Source organism: Populus nigra, chromosome 3, assembly GCF_951802175.1.
Source record: "Populus nigra chromosome 3, ddPopNigr1.1, whole genome shotgun sequence".
In the NCBI taxonomy this organism is placed as follows: domain Eukaryota; kingdom Viridiplantae; phylum Streptophyta; class Magnoliopsida; order Malpighiales; family Salicaceae; genus Populus; species Populus nigra.
This window is the reverse complement of record NC_084854.1, coordinates 7,738,725-7,756,827: the sequence shown is the minus strand read 5'-3', so window position 1 is coordinate 7,756,827 and position 18,103 is coordinate 7,738,725. Positions and strand designations below refer to the sequence as shown.

Here is an 18,103-nt window from a genome sequence, read left to right as displayed (position 1 = left end):
CAAGGTCGAATTAAAGTCTATTTTCCTTGTATCTGGAGTAAGAGTGGCCATATATTTCGTATAAGACGTGCCTGTACTGTGAATACTCCATGGAAATAGAAAAGAGAAATAACAGAGTAATTTGGTGAAGGTGCTTAGCATGGAACAGGACTTCCAACAAGACAGGCTTTAGTCCGTCTGCATAATAGAAGAAGGTAGCCATTCTCGATCGCAAATTCCACCCTAGCCTCCCCATGGTTTGAACACGAGCCCTTCAAATAGAAATCCAAGTCCTAACTCTGTAATCAGTTTCTATGGTCTTAAGTTGGAACCTACAGGCCCCTTTCATCACAAGACAAATAGCCAGAGGAATTATCAGGAGACGAACTGTTGGTTCAATACGTATAAATTGGTCAAGAAAACCCAAATACGTATAAAGTTAACACACTTTCTACAAGAAATATTGAGAAAAAAAAAGAAGAAGAAAAGAAGAACATTCAATACTTAAAAGTTGAATTATTTAGGCTGCCAAACAACATAAAAGGTCGTAACTTTTGGGGGGAAGTCAGACGATCCTCGTGAATGCTACTATACTTCCCTTTACACATAAGAAGATCTTATCAGATTACCGGCTGAAGTGGGGCTGAATCAGGTTCATAAATTAAAATAAAAGATTTTTGATTGCAAAAAGAATTAATCTATCTTAATGTTTCCAACCACTAACGTTTCACACAAGATAAAACAAAGCATCCATCAAAAAGATCAAAACAATTTCTGTGAATATTTTCACTTCTAGAGTAGTTTGGGACAGCCAGCAAAGAAGATAATTATATTGATCATATATCAAAGATATAAACCTTGAGCAAACTTGTATAAGAACTTCAGAACTTGAAAACACTTGCCAGGTTTGACCAATTTTGCTTTATCTTTCTGCACTTGAGACAGAAAAGAACCTATTTCTTGGAAGACTACTTCTTTTTGGTGGTTTCCATCAATCTGTAATGTAAGATGAAGCAACATACAAAAATTACTGACGCAAATCTACAGAATAAGTGAGAGAAATACAATAAAAAAAATTGAAATTACCTTGACCATAATGTTTGAGTATGTGGATAAGATTGATTCAGCATTTTTCTTGTATATTTCGAGACGTGCCTTTACCTAAAGACAAGTTGAAAAGTACCAAATACGCATGGCATATTAGTTTATAGATGGAAAAAAAAGGTTCAAGTTTCCAAACAGATACAAAACTTGTGTAAAGTGCTTCTTATAGAAACATGCTTCTTTTTTCTGAAGTTAGAAGGGGAAAAAAATCTCTTGGTATGCATATGATCTTAGGCACAAACAATTAAACAGAAAGGTATTTCTCAACTCTCAATAGTACATATCACAGTAGAATGATGAGCAAAGAACAACAGTGACAGCGGGCATTCCTTTTCTTCAGTGTCATCTGGATAGGTTATACGTTTTGCTTTAAGTTCAGTCTCCGGGGGGGGGGGGGGATTTTTCACGCGGTAAATCTTTCCTGTCACTGGGTCTAGCCTTCTACCAACACATCTGTCAATCAGAATTCCATCAGGAACCTGAGTATTAAAAGATATATTTCATGAATATCAAGGACACACAGAGTTTGAGTTAGAAAATGTTTAATGCAAACCAAGGCATTATCGCAGAGAACCTTCTCCATTCATTAGAGCGTTCAACATTTAAAACATCCACTACATAGGAGGAAATTTTAAGAGAAGTACCACAGATGTAAAACCAATGTTGGCCTTCAAAGCATGTGATTCATAGAAAAACCAACTACAGAAGGTTCAAATACAACATAGAATTTTGGAATTATCCTAGTAGCTTTTATGTCAGTTTTTATAGCACAGAAACGTACATGCATTTTGATGAACATGTACGGAAATTTTGTTTCCTGTGAAAATGTTGGATTATTCACCAGTGATTTGGAGTAAATGAATTCCTAATAACCTCATCGGAAGCTGAGCAATATCACTGTCTGACATAATCATAAGCAAAGATAGCATTATTATTCAATTTATGTACATCCAATACAGCATAGATAACTGGCCAGACATTCAATTTCTCAAGACTTTCTGCTTGGGCAGAACCATGCGGATAGCCATCTTGAAGCCACCATGTTTCCTTTGCATCATCATATGATAATAGCGATGTCAGCATCTACAAAGTGAAACAATTCATTCCTTACGTACCTGAGAAAGGAAATGATAACAAAGTAGGAGCTAGTTAAAGTTCATGGAGGAAATAGTACAGCTGTCACAATTTCATCAGGAACCAGACGAGCAGCATTCATAAATTCTTTTGCTTTATTGCCAATTTCTGTCCCCGCAGATACTTCAGCTCTTAGAAGATCTCCAGTTGAGATGTGTACCGATCCAAACTGTAAAAATCAATACAGAGAAAAGATGACATGTGATCATCACTTAGGCTGAAGAGAATGCGGCCTAAACAAACTACTTTCAGAATGAAATGAAATCAAGTGGCCAAACACAATTTCTAATCAAAGGGGAAAACCCTCTCCAGTTCATGTTTAAAGAAGGCAATATATATCATTTAGATAAATGACAATCTTCTTCATTTTAATTCAACGATTGCACATCGAAAACTAACCCTCTCCTTTCGCTCAATTTATCCCATTGCAAATAATTAAAACCCCTTTCGTGCAATTCAAATTCAACACCCCTGCGCCAAATTGCAAAGGGAGAATGATTTACTTTCATATACCAATTTCTAAGTTCAATGCCATGGGAACCCTCATAATCCAAATAACTCAAATTTTAGTGCTTCAAATAACCAAGCAGTGACCATGAATCAAAAGAATTGAAGATTACAAAAGAATAAAAATGATGGGAGAGTTTACTTTCTTACAATTAGTTCACACTGAGAGCCTTTGCCATATGCCGGTGCACCTGATATCATCACCTTCAATGGCTCATTTGTGGAACTACTCACCCTCAATATTCCCTGCACGCGCCAAAGAAAACAGACTTAGAAACTTACTCCATGTGCTTAACAGTCATAAACCAGGAAAAGAAAACGCACCCATTTGCAAAAACACTTGTATGAAATTGTTTTAAAATAATATATTTTTTTTAATTTTAAAAATATAATTATAATTGTTTTTTAAAATATTTTTTAAATATATTAAAATAATAATTTTTTAATTTTTAAAAATTATTTTTTACAAATGATATAAATACAATAAAATATATTAATTTAAAATAAAAAAACTAAAAAAAATTAAATTTTTTAAAAAATATATTTAAAATACAAAATTAAACAAGCATGTAAAATAACAATCAAACCTTGGGTTTGGAGTTTGTACTGAAAAGGGTTATGTAATTGGGGCCAAAGGAGACAAGATGGCGATGTGTAGGGGAAGATTGTCGGAAAGAGAGAGATGATGAAGATGCAGAGAGAGACGAGAAAGGAGAGGGAGGGAGTAGAAGGGACATTGGTAGAGTGGAGAGATGTCAGTGAAGTGTCTACCATTGTCTGCCATTCTTGTTTGTCGAGACACAGAGAGAGATCAAGTTCATTGAAGAGAAGCAAAGGTTTTTGAGGAGGACATGGAGGTGATGATGGTAGATGCTATAACGGATTAACGGACACCACAGATACTTGTCTTCTTTAATTTTTTTAGGCCTTTTCACGTCCGACCATCTTAATATATTCATGAAAATTCTCTTTTTTCTTGAGCCTTCTTTGTATTCAAAGCTGATTGAATAAATTCCCTTACCGTTTAAACCAAAATTTAAAGTGTTGAACATGCAGATATCGGGACTTCTGAAGAGCTTGTTTGGTAGTGAAGTTGTGATCTTTTCAAATAACTTTTTATATTGAAATATATGTTAATAATGTTTCAAGTCCTCTTAAATCGCTCACTTTCTACTTACAGCTTCAAAAAACCAAACTTCCTACACTTGTATTTTTTACCTGAAGTTGTTTTGCTCGGAATTTCAAAAATTAAGATGGAAGAAAAAGAAAGGCTGGCCTCTGTGCATGGTAAATGCAGGCATGGACTAAAGATCAGACCAGAGACACAAGAAATAACATCAACGCAAGACTAATGAAGTCAAATACAAATGACAAACATTGCTACTTGCATTCGATCCTCATATAGAACTGAATGAACAAGGTACATTCGGGAAATCCCACCGACTACCAACAACTATGCCAAAATGATGAGCTTGTGTAACATGCTACCATCCCACGATCTCCGTCTAATAAAGAATTACGCAAAACTGAGCGAAATTATTGTTATAGTAAAACATACAGTAAACATTCTAGCAAAATAAACTCAAAGAAATGTAAAGCATGATGGACTTCTGTGAAGGGTCGCATTCATTTCTGCTCCAAATGATAGTATTGTTCTTCGAAGGGCCATGATGCTTGGCACGAGAAAGTTCTTCAATCCAACTTCACTGAAGAGAACAAGTAGTGCACAAACCAGAAAGATGAAAGGAACCCAACTGAGCCCATTGCAAACATAATTGCCAAAGCCATCAAGAGGGAGTACCCAAGGTAGAGTGCTTCCGAGACAGGGCCACTCAAACTCTTAAGCTCAAATATGAGATAGTTTACAGAGTACAGGAAAATGTAGATAGCAACTGAACCAGAAGCAAAGAAGGATTTCCACCACCATTTCCAGTCCTCCACACAGAGATGCATGTAGGTTAAGACAAGAGATACTTCAGCACAAACCACCACAAGAAGAATGAAAACAATCAAGAGAAACCCGAAAACATAGTAAACACGGCCCATCCAGATACTAGACATGATAAAGAAGAGCTCAATGAAGAGTGTGCCAAAAGGAAGAGTTCCAGCTCCAAAGACCAATAGCCAAGATGGATATTTTTGAGCTGGGATTTCCCGAGGAATCTGGTTGGTTCGAACAGGGTATTCAATATGCGGTGCCTTTGCCCCAAAGTAGCCCCCAACTAGGGTAAGAGGAACCGAGATGCAGAACCACATGAAAATCAGAACAACAAACAAAGAGAATGGAATGGCACCTGTGCTATGGCTACCCCATAATAGAAAATTCAAAGTGGTTAAAATAAAAAAGGCAATGCCAGGGAAGCAGCAGGCAACCTTCCAAGAAACTGAAACCCATCCCTTCTTATCACCACAGCCAATTGTCCTCCAAAGGCGAACTGCAACATAGCCAGCTGCAATACCAAGAATCATGTAGAAAATTAGCATGCCTATAATCAGAGTTCCACGGGAAGCTGGAGACATGAATCCAAGGGCAGCAAACATTACTGTCACAACTGCCATCCCAAGAATCTGAACCCCATCTCCAACCATAACACACAATAGCCCAGAATTAGTTGGAGCACGGAAAACATCGCCCACAACAAGCTTCCACCCAGATAACTCCTCATTCATCTGTGCTTGAGCTTCCTTGTCAAGTTCCTCATAATGGGTCAGATCCCGCCTGACAGTCCTCAAGAAGATGACCAGGACAATACCAGCAAGGAAAGTGATCACCATCAGAGAATTCAAGATAGAGAACCAATGGACCTTGGACCCCTCCATCTTCAAATAAGCATCCCATCTCGATGGCCACTTGATATCACTCTCCTCAAATGTAACCTCATAAGTGAAAACAATTGGCTCATTCTCCTTAACCAGCATTGCCACAGTGGTGGGATCACACTTAATAGGAGATGGGTATTTCTCATAGGGTTTCAAGTTCTTAACAGACTGAGCATCATGCATGACACTACAAGGAACCACCTCAAATCCAACAACCATATACCCAGGAAGTTCTGATCCCCCACTCCCAACAGTAGGAATCAATTCCGACCCGTCTCCAGTTCCCATCACACGTGCTACATTGGCCTCCTCGTACTTATGAACAAGTACAGTAAACTTCAAATGATTAAACACATAATAAGCATCCTGAACCTTAATCCCCAATGGATATCCCGTCCACCTCAAAAAATAAGACTCCTTCTTAGCATACCTTATCGCAGGCAAATTATCTAGAATCAAGTTAACCTGATACATCTCATCAATCCTCTTCTTTAGAAGCTTAAAGTGATCACCCGACAAAGGATCGGTTCGACACAGAAAGATATCGGTCTCATTGGTATGCATCTTAAACTTATAAGGTGAGTTTTCAATCCTATCGCCCATAAGAACCTCACCAAGATTTTCAGCACTATCTTTAACACCCTCTAAAGGCTTACAGAAAGGCAAACTATAATAGCTAAAAGGAATCTCAGTCTCAATAGAAGTGATTGAATTCACTTTCACTGATAAAGTATCACCAATGCCATAATTGTGAGGGTAACTACCAGGAAGGTAAAACCCATATCCAGATTGGAAAACCAAACAAAGGGTCAAGACCCAGATCTTAAAATGAGCAAAAAAGTCCATTTCTTTAGAAGTTTGAAAGGATTTCAGTCAGATCTGAGAGATCCAGATCGTGAAAACAAGTTATTATGCCTTAAAGGATTGGTCTTTATTGTTTTTTTCAGTAAAAGTTAAGATCTTGACATTAAAAAGAAAAAGATACAAATAAGGTCTAGCTATTTAGAAGTGTAAAACACAAGAGAAAGATAACCTGACCTTGTACAGAGAGTGGTGCAAAAGAGAGAAACGAAGAGAGGAGTCTGTAATGTAGAAGAATTGTGCGGCAAGTAGAGAGATCTTTGAGATTTTGGAAAAATGGGATCTTTTTACAGACAGAGTGAAGATTGGAAGGCAGAGCAGATTTATAGTATTGGTGTTGTTTACTTGGATCGCCGACAAATCTTGTTTTTCATGGATTGACAATATTAGCCATTTGTACTTCTATCAAAATATTAATTTGTTTTCATTCATTATAAAAGAAAAAATTACCTTATCAAAATTTATTTTTTTATTTTATCTCTATTTTGTAATTTAAAATTTTAAATTAAGTAAAATAATCAAATTATTTTCATATATATTATTTCTAAAATTAGACTAAATAACTAATTTTTTTTCATTGTCTCTCTCATTTATATACCAATTTCTTTCCATTTCTAAACTTGAATCGAACGCTACTTGATTTAAACCCAAATCAAGCTTCTAATCTAGTGTTGTTAATGAATTTCTCTTGTGCGAACCAACTAAATACCTATATTTTTTAGAAAAAAAACTAAATAAATTTATAATTTTTATGATCTTTTCATGAAATGAAATTTCTCCTTTTAGTGAATCGGTAATGGATCTTTGATGGATGTCGGTGATTTGTAATGTGCAATAACAATTGAAGAGATGGATTGACCAAATCCAGGTAGTGGCTGATTTTGATGGCTAATTTTGAATAGTGATAATCTTAAGAATTATTGGTTGATCCTCGTATTAAAAGCAACCCATCTCTATAAATTTAGTTGGCTAAGCCACCAAACCAAATAAACCCATCTTTATTTTCACCATCTTGTTAACAGCCATTTTACCATATCAATGTAGATGAGGATGATAACAACATTAACCAACTCAAACAAGCTAAATCCAACTATAAGTGTTGTTATCGTAAAATTATTATTATTGTTGTTTTCATTATGTTTTTAGCACTATCAATATTTATCATTGCAGTTGTGATTTCTTGTTCATCTTTATTTACTGATTATGCTAATAATGAAATTTCTTCACTATCAAAATGTTTTTAGCACTATCAATGTTTGTCATTGCAGTTGTGATTTCTTGTTCATCTTTATTTACTGATGATGCTAATAATGAAATTTCTTCATTATCAAACAACATTTATCCTACATTTAATACCACCAACGAACTCTTTTAAAACCTCAATTTAGACACTATTGTTTGAGTAACCCCTTGTTAATCCTATCAGAAATCAGAAATTTTTCCAAAATGATATGTTATACATTTATTTTTTGTTTGATTTTACATCGTTGCTTTTGAAGAAGTGTGCATGTGTGCGCGCGTGTGTGTTACATGTTTGTTAAAATACTTGACAAGAGTTCAAGGCTTGAAATTATGGTACAATTATGGATTACCATTTTTTATTCATAGGTATTTTTATTACACTAGAGGTTTTTTAGTCATTAAATAAAATATAAAAACAATCTTATGAATAATTAAACCTTTTTTGTTGCTTTTTTGGCATGATGTAAAGTATTATAAAGTTCAGGATATAAATTATAATTTTTTAAAAAATAAAAGCAATATAAAAAAATAACTAAACTATATGATAGTCAAGTAATTTTTCATAATCAAAATGTTGATTTTTAACATCCCCACTAGGGTTTTTTATTGCCAAATCCTTACAAATCTCATAAGTTTCTTTTTTTTTTTAGCTAATGTTTTTTTTGTCTTTATAAGAATCTTTAATAATAGTTTTAAGTTTTTGTTTCCCATATCTCTCGACCATTGTTGGGTTAACATTTAGTTGCTATTTTAGAATAAAACATATGAAGATAGTAGGGATATAAGAGACAAGATATCACATAATTGTCCTATATCTTGTTTAATTGATGATAATTAACACATAATAAAATATAAAAAATATATTTTATCATTAATATATATTATCATCAAACTTATATATTTTAAAAATAATTATTTTATTTTATTTTAGTTTACATTGAGTGTTGGAATTAATAATAATATAATAACTGTAGTTATGAAACTTAGATCAGCCCAACATGTTTAAGAAAAATAAAGGAATTAGGATTAACCTGGTCTAGCCCGGCTAATGACCCATGTCAACCCGCAACTCGGTCATCTTAGGGTAAAACCTGGGCTAAAAATCAGATGATATTTTTTTGAAGTATTTTTTGTCAAAATAATATCATTTTCATCATTTTTTTTTTTTTTTAAAAAAGACTTGGGGTCGACTCTCTTGATCAATAACCTAAGCCGTGTCTTAAATCAATCCCCAGTCCAGGTTTTAAAACTATAATAATAATCACTTTATACTTGGATGTTTTAGTTAGACAAGTTTGGAATTAAAAGTTTTTACAATGATATTTTAGAAATAAAAAATATTATTTCTGCAACCATGTCTTTTATATGTCTCCTGTTTTGAAAGTACATAAATTCACTTTAAAATGATTTCAATAATAAAATTATTTTTATGTCTCAACTGCCTCTTCATCTTTAGATGGCGCACGTGTAACCGGTTGGCGATCAGCGCACAAGACTGCCTAACTAATAATCTCCTATTATGCATAATGAGTCTTTTTATCTCTAGAAATAATGAAAAGTACACAATACAAACTTTGATGAAGAAAGCATACCCGCAAGAAGCCATAACGTATTAGCAATTTCAGTATGTATCTAAGAACTTGAAAGAGAAGTTTGTGGCTGATCCGTGAATGGGATCACGTTTTCTCACCTTGTGGTTCCACATGGAAAAAACTGTAAGTTTCCCCTTTTCCCTTCCCACAAGTCACGCCATGCACATAAACTACGTTCTTGGGCCAATAAAACGTAAGAGAAACAACAGCTAAAATAGTCAAAATCAACCAATAAGGCCAATTTTCTTCTCTCAATGGCATTGGAGGACTAGGAGTAGTGATTTGTTCAAACACAGATCAGGTACGTAAATATATATGAGTAGACTAGTAGTTTATTCCCTTGATTCTTCCACCATTCCATGGGCAAAATTCAAATACTGATATAACCATGAGTTCAAACAGAGTGAAAGATACTGAGAATTGCCAAAAAATGAAAACATAGAGGAATGGATAATCAGTAGAAGTAATTGGGTTTATGGATTCAGTAAATTTGAATCTGTGGTGGTTCCAGCCAGGGAAGGAGAGAAGGATCTCAGAACCAGCAGGTGACCTTTCAGGGATCGCGAACCATATTTCTATGGCTGTGCATATTCCATGAAAGTAACAATTCATCACTGGCAACTTGGAAGATGGCTTATTTTGAGGAGCCACGGCAAGATTCCACGGGAATCACAAATACTTCCATGTTCTATCACCTTTTGTTTCATAAAAACTTGTCAGTAAACAAACCATAAAATTAATCTACACACGTCAAAATCCAGTTATAGTAGGGCACCTATACACACTTCATTTTCAAACCAATGGGCAAGAAGGAGAATTGAAGGGCAAGGAAAGTAATAGACGATCATACTCATAAAGACATCTTGAGCACATGGATTATGATGCTGATATATTTAACTTAAGTACAAGGGAAGGGAAGATCAATTTATCAGCAAGTACCTTTGAAACGATCAGCCTAAATAAACTATACATTGTGTTGTCCATCTTTTTTTATGGGGAAAAAGGGAAAGATAACACCTAACTTTTTGTACCCAATCCCCGTGCTTTTGGCCTCCTAACAGCAACTAAAGGGTTGAGAATACCTTGGGAATCTTTACCCAAGCCCTTGCCTTCAACAAAACCCATCCTGGTCATCATCTTGGATCCAAATCCTTTGGTGTGTTTTTCAAAAGCTCCGAAGCTTGGAGTTTTACTATGTTTTCCGGACTTTCCATTTCCAGTTCCAGTTCCAGTTTCAAGACTTTGAGGTTTATTCTTCACTGAGTCACCACTGATGTTGGAGAAGTCAACACCCAAACCAAGTGATTTAGGCCGCTGGATTACTTCAATGGGTTGTGCCATACCTTGACCATCTTTTCCCAATCCTCCACCTTGTATAAATCCCATTTTTTCCATCATCTTAGATCCAAATCCTTTAGTGTGCACCTCAAATGCACCATACTTCGATGAGCTAGTGGCATCCTTGTTTTCGCCATTTTCATTTATCTCTTGATCACCCACTGTTGTGGTCTCAACGACTCCAGGTTGCATTACTCCACTTGATACAAATGACACTGGTTGATTAGTGTATAAACCATTTCTCCCAGAACTCCCCCTTGTACTTTTCTTCTTCCTATTTCTGTCTCCACTAACTGATTTTGTTTTTGAGCCTTCATTAACAGCAAAATCAGAATCCTCAATGCCAGCCCCTATCAGCTGAAATCAAAAGACAGACATCATTAGAGAAAGCAGTTAGCAATGCAAAACCACTAAAAATGTTGAAACCAGAGCATGCAATTGCATAATGCAATTACATGAAAATTTGGCACCTTTTCTAGACGAAGTTTATCACTTGCTGAAGGCATGCATGTGTGCTGTGTTCGTGTCCCTGTTACAAAGCTGAAAGATAAAAAAAATGTCAGCTAGTTTTAGCATCAACCTCAGCAAACATACAGAGAATCAGTTCATATTGGTCACCTTTTCTTGCCAGAACCTTGGGATCCGCTATGCAAGCGATAAACTGCTGCAAGCCGTCGAACCTAACAGGAAGAAAGCTACTACCATTAGAATATTGTTAGATCTGATGAAGCTACTACCATTAGAATAGCAAAGCCCAAAAGCACATTGTATTATTATTATTATTATTATTATTATTATTATTATACTATAGATTAAATGAAAACAGGGTTTCACTATAGCTCTAGATACAAACACTATTCAAGTTATTATAGCAAAGAACAAGTTAATGCACAGGCTGAAAACAAAACATATCCACTTCATCCAAAACAATCTGCCCTAGTTTCTACAATTTAAAAAGGACAAAAGAAAAAAAAAGATGGTCACTAGTTCTTTGCTATTAGTTATACTTATTTTTGTGATTGGTTATACTTACTAGATCAGCTCGGTATAATTCATTGTTGATAAATCCTAACAAGAAGGCACATGGCATTATAAACTACATGAAAAAGCACAAACACTATTAATCTCCCTAGCTTCATTAGCATATAGACAAAATCAAGTATGGTACTATACTTGAACTTGAGATTATTTCCATGGCTATGGGCTTTTCTTTAAAGGAAAACTGTCAGAACACCATTCTTATTAATCTTTATACAGATTTGGAAACTTATACCACATTTCGTTAGAAGGATGAACAACAGCATGAAATAACAAAGCAAGAAGAAGGGAAACATGTGAGAAGTGAAAGATAATTGTTCCCTCTGGTCATGTTTAGGTAGGATAGAAGAGAAAGGAACCATACTTCCCATTTCTAATCAAACAAAAACAACACCAGATCTTGGTAACATCCCATTCTAAGTGGGTAATGCTTTGTAGTCACAAAGATAAATTATTTTTCTTTTTTTTTTTTTTTTTTTATGGCTACGCTTGCAAACTAAATGGCACTAATATGCTAGTTCTCATTCAACCTGACATGAATTACACTGTTAAACATTATTTCATTCTTTCAATCCCAATTATCAAATGGGACAATCAATCAAAGAAGGATTCCATTTACCTTATTTATTTTCTCCAGATCAACTCCCCGGCTTAGCATTCTCTGGTGACGCTTGACAGCAATCATTTCTTTACGATGCTTCTTTTTTTCACCTGAATGATTAGCAAGTTAGGGCAAGCAAAAAAGTTAGTTGCACCCATTCATGTCAATTTCCAGAGAAATCAAAACATCAGAGAAGAATAACTTTCTAACTTCAAGAAACTGAAGCAACCACCTTGCTAGCATTATTTTGATAATCCAGAAGCAAAATAAGGTACAAAGGATTCTCGAGGGACATGCACATGCGTAAATATAAAAGCATGTCCACAGCATGCTCACACATGAAGACAAAGTAGGTTATTCAATCAATCCCACTACTGGCTATCATACAACACTTAATTGGATCACAACACCCCCCTCCCCCTTCTCTAAAGTACAACATGCTAATGTAGAATGCTATTAACCAGGATAAATGCAAATAAGCAAACATTACCAGGAAAATTTCTGGAGTTTTGACTCCTCTGAGAAGACCAAGGCAAGCGTGCAACATGCTTCTTTTTGGCAGAGACGGTTCTTGGATCCTTTACATGCATAAAATCATCCAAATCTTGAGACACATCTCTGGCAGATGAAGCATGGTTCTTTTTTGATTGAGGTTTCTTCATACCATATCTTCTAGACGCCTTCTGGAGGGCAATCCCACCCAACTTCTCTAGAGTCTCATCAAAGCAACCACTAGAAGAACTATCCTCTTCTGAATCATCCAGAACATTTTCTACCAACCATTTGACATCTAATATGTTGGAGCTGCCTCCAATTCCTTCCAAGTAATCTTCTGCAACATCGTCATCAACATCAAATTCACTATTAGATGCATCTTCAGAGTCATCACTTTGAGACAGTTCAACTTGTTGAGATTCAGAGCTTTCATCGAGTGACTCCCCATCACTTCCCCCATCAGAAATATCTTGGGTGAATAATTTCATGCCTCCAATTGACAAAAAGGCTGAATTTTCCTTCGGAGAAAATGCTGCAGTCAGCATTTCTTCACCTGCCCTGCAGTTAGCAGTTTCATCAGAATCCATTTCTTTCTCAGAAGATGATGAATCAAAAGAAGATCCTTTCTGCTCTTCCTCTTCCATTTGCTTCGAGGATGATTCAGCACCTGGGTTAGCCTCAAATTCCTCACAGAACCCCAATTCCCTATGTGAGCTCTCGCCAAGCAGAAAATCTGAACTGTATTCGTAAGTTAAATTCAAATTACAGGGCTTCAGAGTCAGTGTTTCATCTAAATAAGCAACAATATGTGTCTCCTTGGAATCCACTAAAACAATAGGTTGCGACACATCCATATCTCTGCTGGTACCCTCCTATAAATATTGAAGAAAAAAAAAGACAGAATAACTCCACAAGTAAAATCGTTTCACCAACTTCCCAATCTGTTCACACAATAATTAAAAACCTTAAACAAAATGAATGCTTCTGGCTTCATATGTCTCGCAGTGACAGTATGCCACATACTTTTTATTAAAGGGAGAAACTTTTCTCAAGCTCCATTCAAGTAGACAGAGGTTTAGGTGAATTTCGGACAAAGCACATCATTGAAACCCTAGACCAAAACCACAGAACGAAAAGGAGGCACACTTAAAAAATTTAATCACTCCGATTCTAAATTGAAACCCCATTAGGAGTTTGCAGGATAGTTCCCTTTATCCAGTCTACTCATACATGTTCCATATAATAGCTGGAAAGCAGCTCCTGGTCAAAAATACCTGAAGATCAAAAGAAGGATAGTTGTAAACAAAAGCATTTCCACTGGCTTTACGCGGTGCATTCTTAGAACCCGAACACGCTTTTCCTTGATTAGAATTCCCCGGTTTCGAACCCGACTTGGAATTCGATTTCACATTACTACTCCTTCCTACAATTCAACACCAAAAAAAATCGAGAGAGAGAGAGAGAGACCCTAATTCAGTTCAAAAATTAAGTTAAACTGAACTTAAAAGTTTTGATCTTTCCCAACAAAAATACTCCAAAACAGAGAAAAAAAACGAATAGAGAGAAAGAATCAGGGGACCTGAATGGATAGGGGACCAATCCGCCAAGACTCCGCCTTCCACAAAGAGAGAATTTCGAAGTTCTTTCGATCTTCTTCTGATCCTACTGCTGGCCCCCCTGTCTTTTCTGATGTTTCTGTTGTCGATTTTTTTATTTCTGTTTTTGTTGTTGTTATTGGATCTTCTCTTACCTCCTCCTGCCATGGCTGCCGTTTCGATCTTCTCTCGCTGCTGCCTTGCCGATTGAAGAACAAGAACACTGTTTTTTTACACCGTTACAGAGGGTGGTCTGGTCTGGGCCGTTACAGTCAGTGTTGTGTGGGCCCATTCAGATAGAGGGCTGGCTTATTCGGCCTTTTAGTTGAAGGACCATTAAATCTCGTGAAAATTTTGCAAATGATTAAAAAGTTTAACTTTATTTGATTAAATGAATTATTCAACTTTTTTGATTTTTTTATATTAAAAAATAATTCAAATGAATCGAGAACTTTTCACAGTTGTTTTAGAGGGTTTTAAATTAAAAAAATAATAATTAAACATGGGTTATATTCCGTATTTTTATACAAAACAAGTCTCATACTTAAAACATGTTTGGGAACGCGGTGCAAATCGCGTTCCCAAAAAATTTAAATTTTTTTTTGCTAAAATTTAGTATGGTTTGTATATTTTAGATCATTTTGATGTGCTAATGTCAAAAATAATTTTTTAAAAATAAAAAAACATCATTGGCATGCATTTCGGCACAAAAAGTTATTTGAAAAACAACTGCTACCACACTGTCAAGCACCCTCTTAATATATGAATACTTAGTCTTAATATAAGAATACTTAGTATAAGGATTTTCTTATTTTTAAGTTGATAAAATGAGAAAAAAATGTAATGTAAAAAGGAAATAAAAGGAATAAAGATGTACAAGAAGGATAACTAGAGTAGCTTTCTATGTGTGGTTATGTTGGTCAATTATATTTCATGCCTACTGAAAACTTATCATACTTATAACATCATCATTTACCTTATTTTCTATTTGATTTATCATTTGTATTACCTTCTAGTGAAACTCGTCACATTCATTGATGTTATGTTCCATTACTTTGTGGAATCGATAAAAACTGTCACTCTTTCTCGAACTTAATTCATTTTTTGTTGGTAAATACTCGACTTGCACTAACATGTCATATAACATATCTATGGTTACCTTTAAAACTTTTTTTTTCTTTTAAATTTCACAACATTTACTCCCCCATAACTGGAAGTATAATTAGACAAGGGATTGAAATTGATGTTGGGGATATCTTCAAAGCTATCCATCTTGTTTTGAATAATTGCAAGAGCTTCCTAAAAATGTTGAGCAAGTATCAATATTATTGCCAAGATTTCTAGTATAGTACTCATATATTAGGTCTAGTTTGTACCAATTTAAAAAATGAGGCTTTAGTGTTGGAAATGGAAGATGGGCCATATGACCTACGCTTAGAAGTTTTGTATACATTTCTCCTAATTGTATGGGTAAAACAGGAGATGTTCTTGGTTTCTTGGGTAGGCTCTCATTTGATTGTTTTCGTCTTGGTTTCTAATGGGTTAATAGGAGGCTAAAATAACATTTGAGAAGTTAGAGATTGCTATAAATGTCACTTCATTCCTTTCTTTGCTTGATTTTTCAAACCCATTCATTTTAGAGATTGATGCAAGTGATTTTGGAATAAGTAGTGTTTTTTCAATATAGTAAACCATTAGCTTACATAAGCAAGTTTTCAACTAAGAGGCATTTAGGGTTACCCTTCTTGCAAGCAGTTCGGAAATGGAGGTATTACTTAGAACATGAAAAATTTATCATTAAATTTAATAATAAGAGCTTAAAGTATATGTTGGAGTAAATTATTCATTATATAGTTTAGAAGATGGGCTTAACTAAATTGTTGGGTTTGAATTATGAGATTCACTATAGAAGTGGGAAAGAATATATTAGTTTGGATGCATTTTTAAAGAGGAAAGATGAAGAATACTTGGCTATAAGTATGGTAGTTTTTAAGTGTTGTATTAAAGAGGTATTGTCTAGTTATGAAAAGGATGAGTTGATTAAAGAATTCACTAATGCTATTTTATTGGATAAAGCTACATATCTAAAATATAAATATAGAGATACAACTATGAGGTATAAATAAATCATTTATATTGAAAGTTGTAATTTTATAAGAATTATGTTGATTTAAATGGTGCATGAGAATCTTTTAGATGATTATTCAGGTATGTATTATACATATAAAAAGCTTAAACCTCTTTTCTGAAAGACGAAACATTTTATTAATTCAATTAAGGAATAATTATATTGAACATCCTATAATTACAAAATGACTAAATTACCCTTTTATATAAATTATATTTCAAACACTTCAAACCTAATCATATCTAGAAAAAAAAAATTCAAACCACATTTTTCTAAATTCTAAACCATCAATCAATGAAATTAATCCCTTAATCATAAAGCTTTCTCATTTTTTTGGTTTTACCTTCATTTTTAAATGTCTTGTTTTCCAGTCTTTTGTTGACCAATTCTAACCCATCATAAATTGGTCCCTTGAACATAAAGATCTTTATTTTTTGTTTACTAATTTAGCTTGGAGTTTGTCAATATCGTGTTTAATCTGTTTTAACAACAACACAAAATTCATAATACCAATAAATAAACTCATATTAAACACCCTAAATTCAAAATACCAAGAAACAAATCTATATCATAAAACCATAAAATTTAAGAAACTCATATCATAAAATTCATATTAAATAAACTTATATCATTAATCGAAATGGGTTTGATCTTCTTTTACTCTTAATTATTTTACCATTGTGTTTTGCTTGTTTTACACATAAATCACGCTTTCAATCTCTTTTTAATACCCCTTCCCTTTACCAATTTGATCTTGTAATAACACCACCTCCTCACACAAACCCAAAAAAATAATTCAATCAATATAAAAATCTAACTCATAAAATTAAAATTAAAATCAAACCTAGAAAAAAAAAAGCATGAAAAGAGAACATCTAAATCTTCATCCTTAACAACTTATAGACCCATCTTCTCTTATCGTAGTAGTTGGTTGTTCTTTTATTTCTACTAGTATTATGGCAATTAATAACAAGAAAGGTAAGATTATTTTTTCAATTTTAGGGAGTGATGTATTTGTTTTTTTTTATTATTATTATAAGTGAAGGGAGTTACATAAAATAGAGAACTAATATATATATATATATATATATATATATATATATATATATATATATATATATATATTGATTATAAATTTATGGGTTATAGGTTTTTCTAGGTATGAAAATTTTAATAAGAAATTATATCATATCTCCCGGCAATTCAAGAGAAAAGGAAGGATAAAAGGGCGAGGGTGGTGGCTAGTATTTTTTCTTAAAAAAATTGATGGTGAAGTTATAATATTTAATATAAGGGCTCTTTAGTCATTAATTAAAATATAATAACAATTTTATAAGTAATCCAATTTGTTTTTTTGATTTTATTTTTTGATGCATCATGGTAGGGATGTAAAATGTCATAAATATATAAACTCTAGGATTTAAAGTGTAATTTCTAAAAGAATTGAAGCAAAGTAAAAAATGAGAAAACTATATGATGATCAATGTAATTATCCTTTTAAATAATTTTTTAATTGTTATTTCTTTTAATTATTGTTGAATTTTCATTGGTTATAGATGATTATGTATAAGCAATAACATGTTTGTGTTGTATTTAATAATTTTCTTTAGACTACTACTTGATTTATGGGCTGACATGGTGTGATTGGTCAAGCTAATTTTAGCTAGAG

General features: G+C 34.0%; 3 protein-coding genes across 4 annotated transcripts; all 3 read right to left on the bottom strand.

Annotated features, from left to right (window-relative positions):
• Positions 1 to 632: 632 nt before the first annotated feature.
• On the bottom strand, positions 633 to 3,654 carry LOC133690202 (adenylate kinase 5, chloroplastic-like). The gene is made up of 6 exons (XM_062110426.1): positions 3,312 to 3,654; positions 2,875 to 2,970; positions 2,258 to 2,386; positions 2,062 to 2,166; positions 1,066 to 1,140; positions 633 to 975 (listed from the first exon to the last, which is right to left on the bottom strand). Exons 1-6 carry the CDS (start codon positions 3,459 to 3,461, stop codon positions 823 to 825), a joined length of 708 nt encoding a protein of 235 aa, XP_061966410.1. The 5' UTR covers positions 3,462 to 3,654; the 3' UTR covers positions 633 to 822.
• A 402-nt stretch (positions 3,655 to 4,056) lies between these two features.
• On the bottom strand, positions 4,057 to 6,757 carry LOC133690201 (transmembrane 9 superfamily member 11-like). The gene has a single exon (XM_062110425.1). It carries the CDS (start codon positions 6,388 to 6,390, stop codon positions 4,417 to 4,419), a length of 1,974 nt encoding a protein of 657 aa, XP_061966409.1. The 5' UTR covers positions 6,391 to 6,757; the 3' UTR covers positions 4,057 to 4,416.
• Positions 6,758 to 10,086: 3,329 nt separating this feature from the next.
• Positions 10,087 to 14,548, bottom strand: LOC133689983 (uncharacterized). 2 transcript variants are annotated; one of them, XM_062110108.1, is made up of 7 exons: positions 14,291 to 14,548; positions 13,986 to 14,134; positions 12,707 to 13,583; positions 12,235 to 12,326; positions 11,196 to 11,257; positions 11,048 to 11,117; positions 10,087 to 10,934 (listed from the first exon to the last, which is right to left on the bottom strand). In XM_062110108.1, exons 1-7 carry the CDS (start codon positions 14,472 to 14,474, stop codon positions 10,257 to 10,259), a joined length of 2,112 nt encoding a protein of 703 aa, XP_061966092.1. In that variant the 5' UTR covers positions 14,475 to 14,548; the 3' UTR covers positions 10,087 to 10,256. The 2 variants fall into 2 exon arrangements, with proteins under 2 accessions (XP_061966092.1, XP_061966093.1); XM_062110109.1 differs by having other exon boundaries at positions 12,707 to 13,449; positions 14,291 to 14,430.
• Positions 14,549 to 18,103: the final 3,555 nt, after the last annotated feature.

Excerpts from the sequence above, each read along its gene's own strand:
- LOC133689983 (XM_062110108.1), bottom strand. The coding sequence starts at position 14,474 with ATGGCAGGAGGAGGTAAGAGAAGATCCAATAACAACAACAAAAACAGA. Across the intron at positions 12,327-12,706 it reads AAACTCCAGAAATTTTCCTG|GTGAAAAAAAGAAGCATCGT; the intron begins GTAATGTTTGCT and ends CTAATCATTCAG. Across the intron at positions 11,258-12,234 it reads ATCTGGAGAAAATAAATAAG|GTTCGACGGCTTGCAGCAGT; the intron begins GTAAATGGAATC and ends TCTTCCTGTTAG.
- LOC133690202 (XM_062110426.1), bottom strand. The coding sequence starts at position 3,461 with ATGTCCCTTCTACTCCCTCCCTCTCCTTTCTCGTCTCTCTCTGCATCT. Across the intron at positions 2,387-2,874 it reads GCTCTCAGTGTGAACTAATT|TTTGGATCGGTACACATCTC; the intron begins GTAAGAAAGTAA and ends TGATTTTTACAG. Across the intron at positions 976-1,065 it reads ACTCAAACATTATGGTCAAG|ATTGATGGAAACCACCAAAA; the intron begins GTAATTTCAATT and ends CTTACATTACAG.
- LOC133690201 (XM_062110425.1), bottom strand. The coding sequence starts at position 6,390 with ATGGACTTTTTTGCTCATTTTAAGATCTGGGTCTTGACCCTTTGTTTG.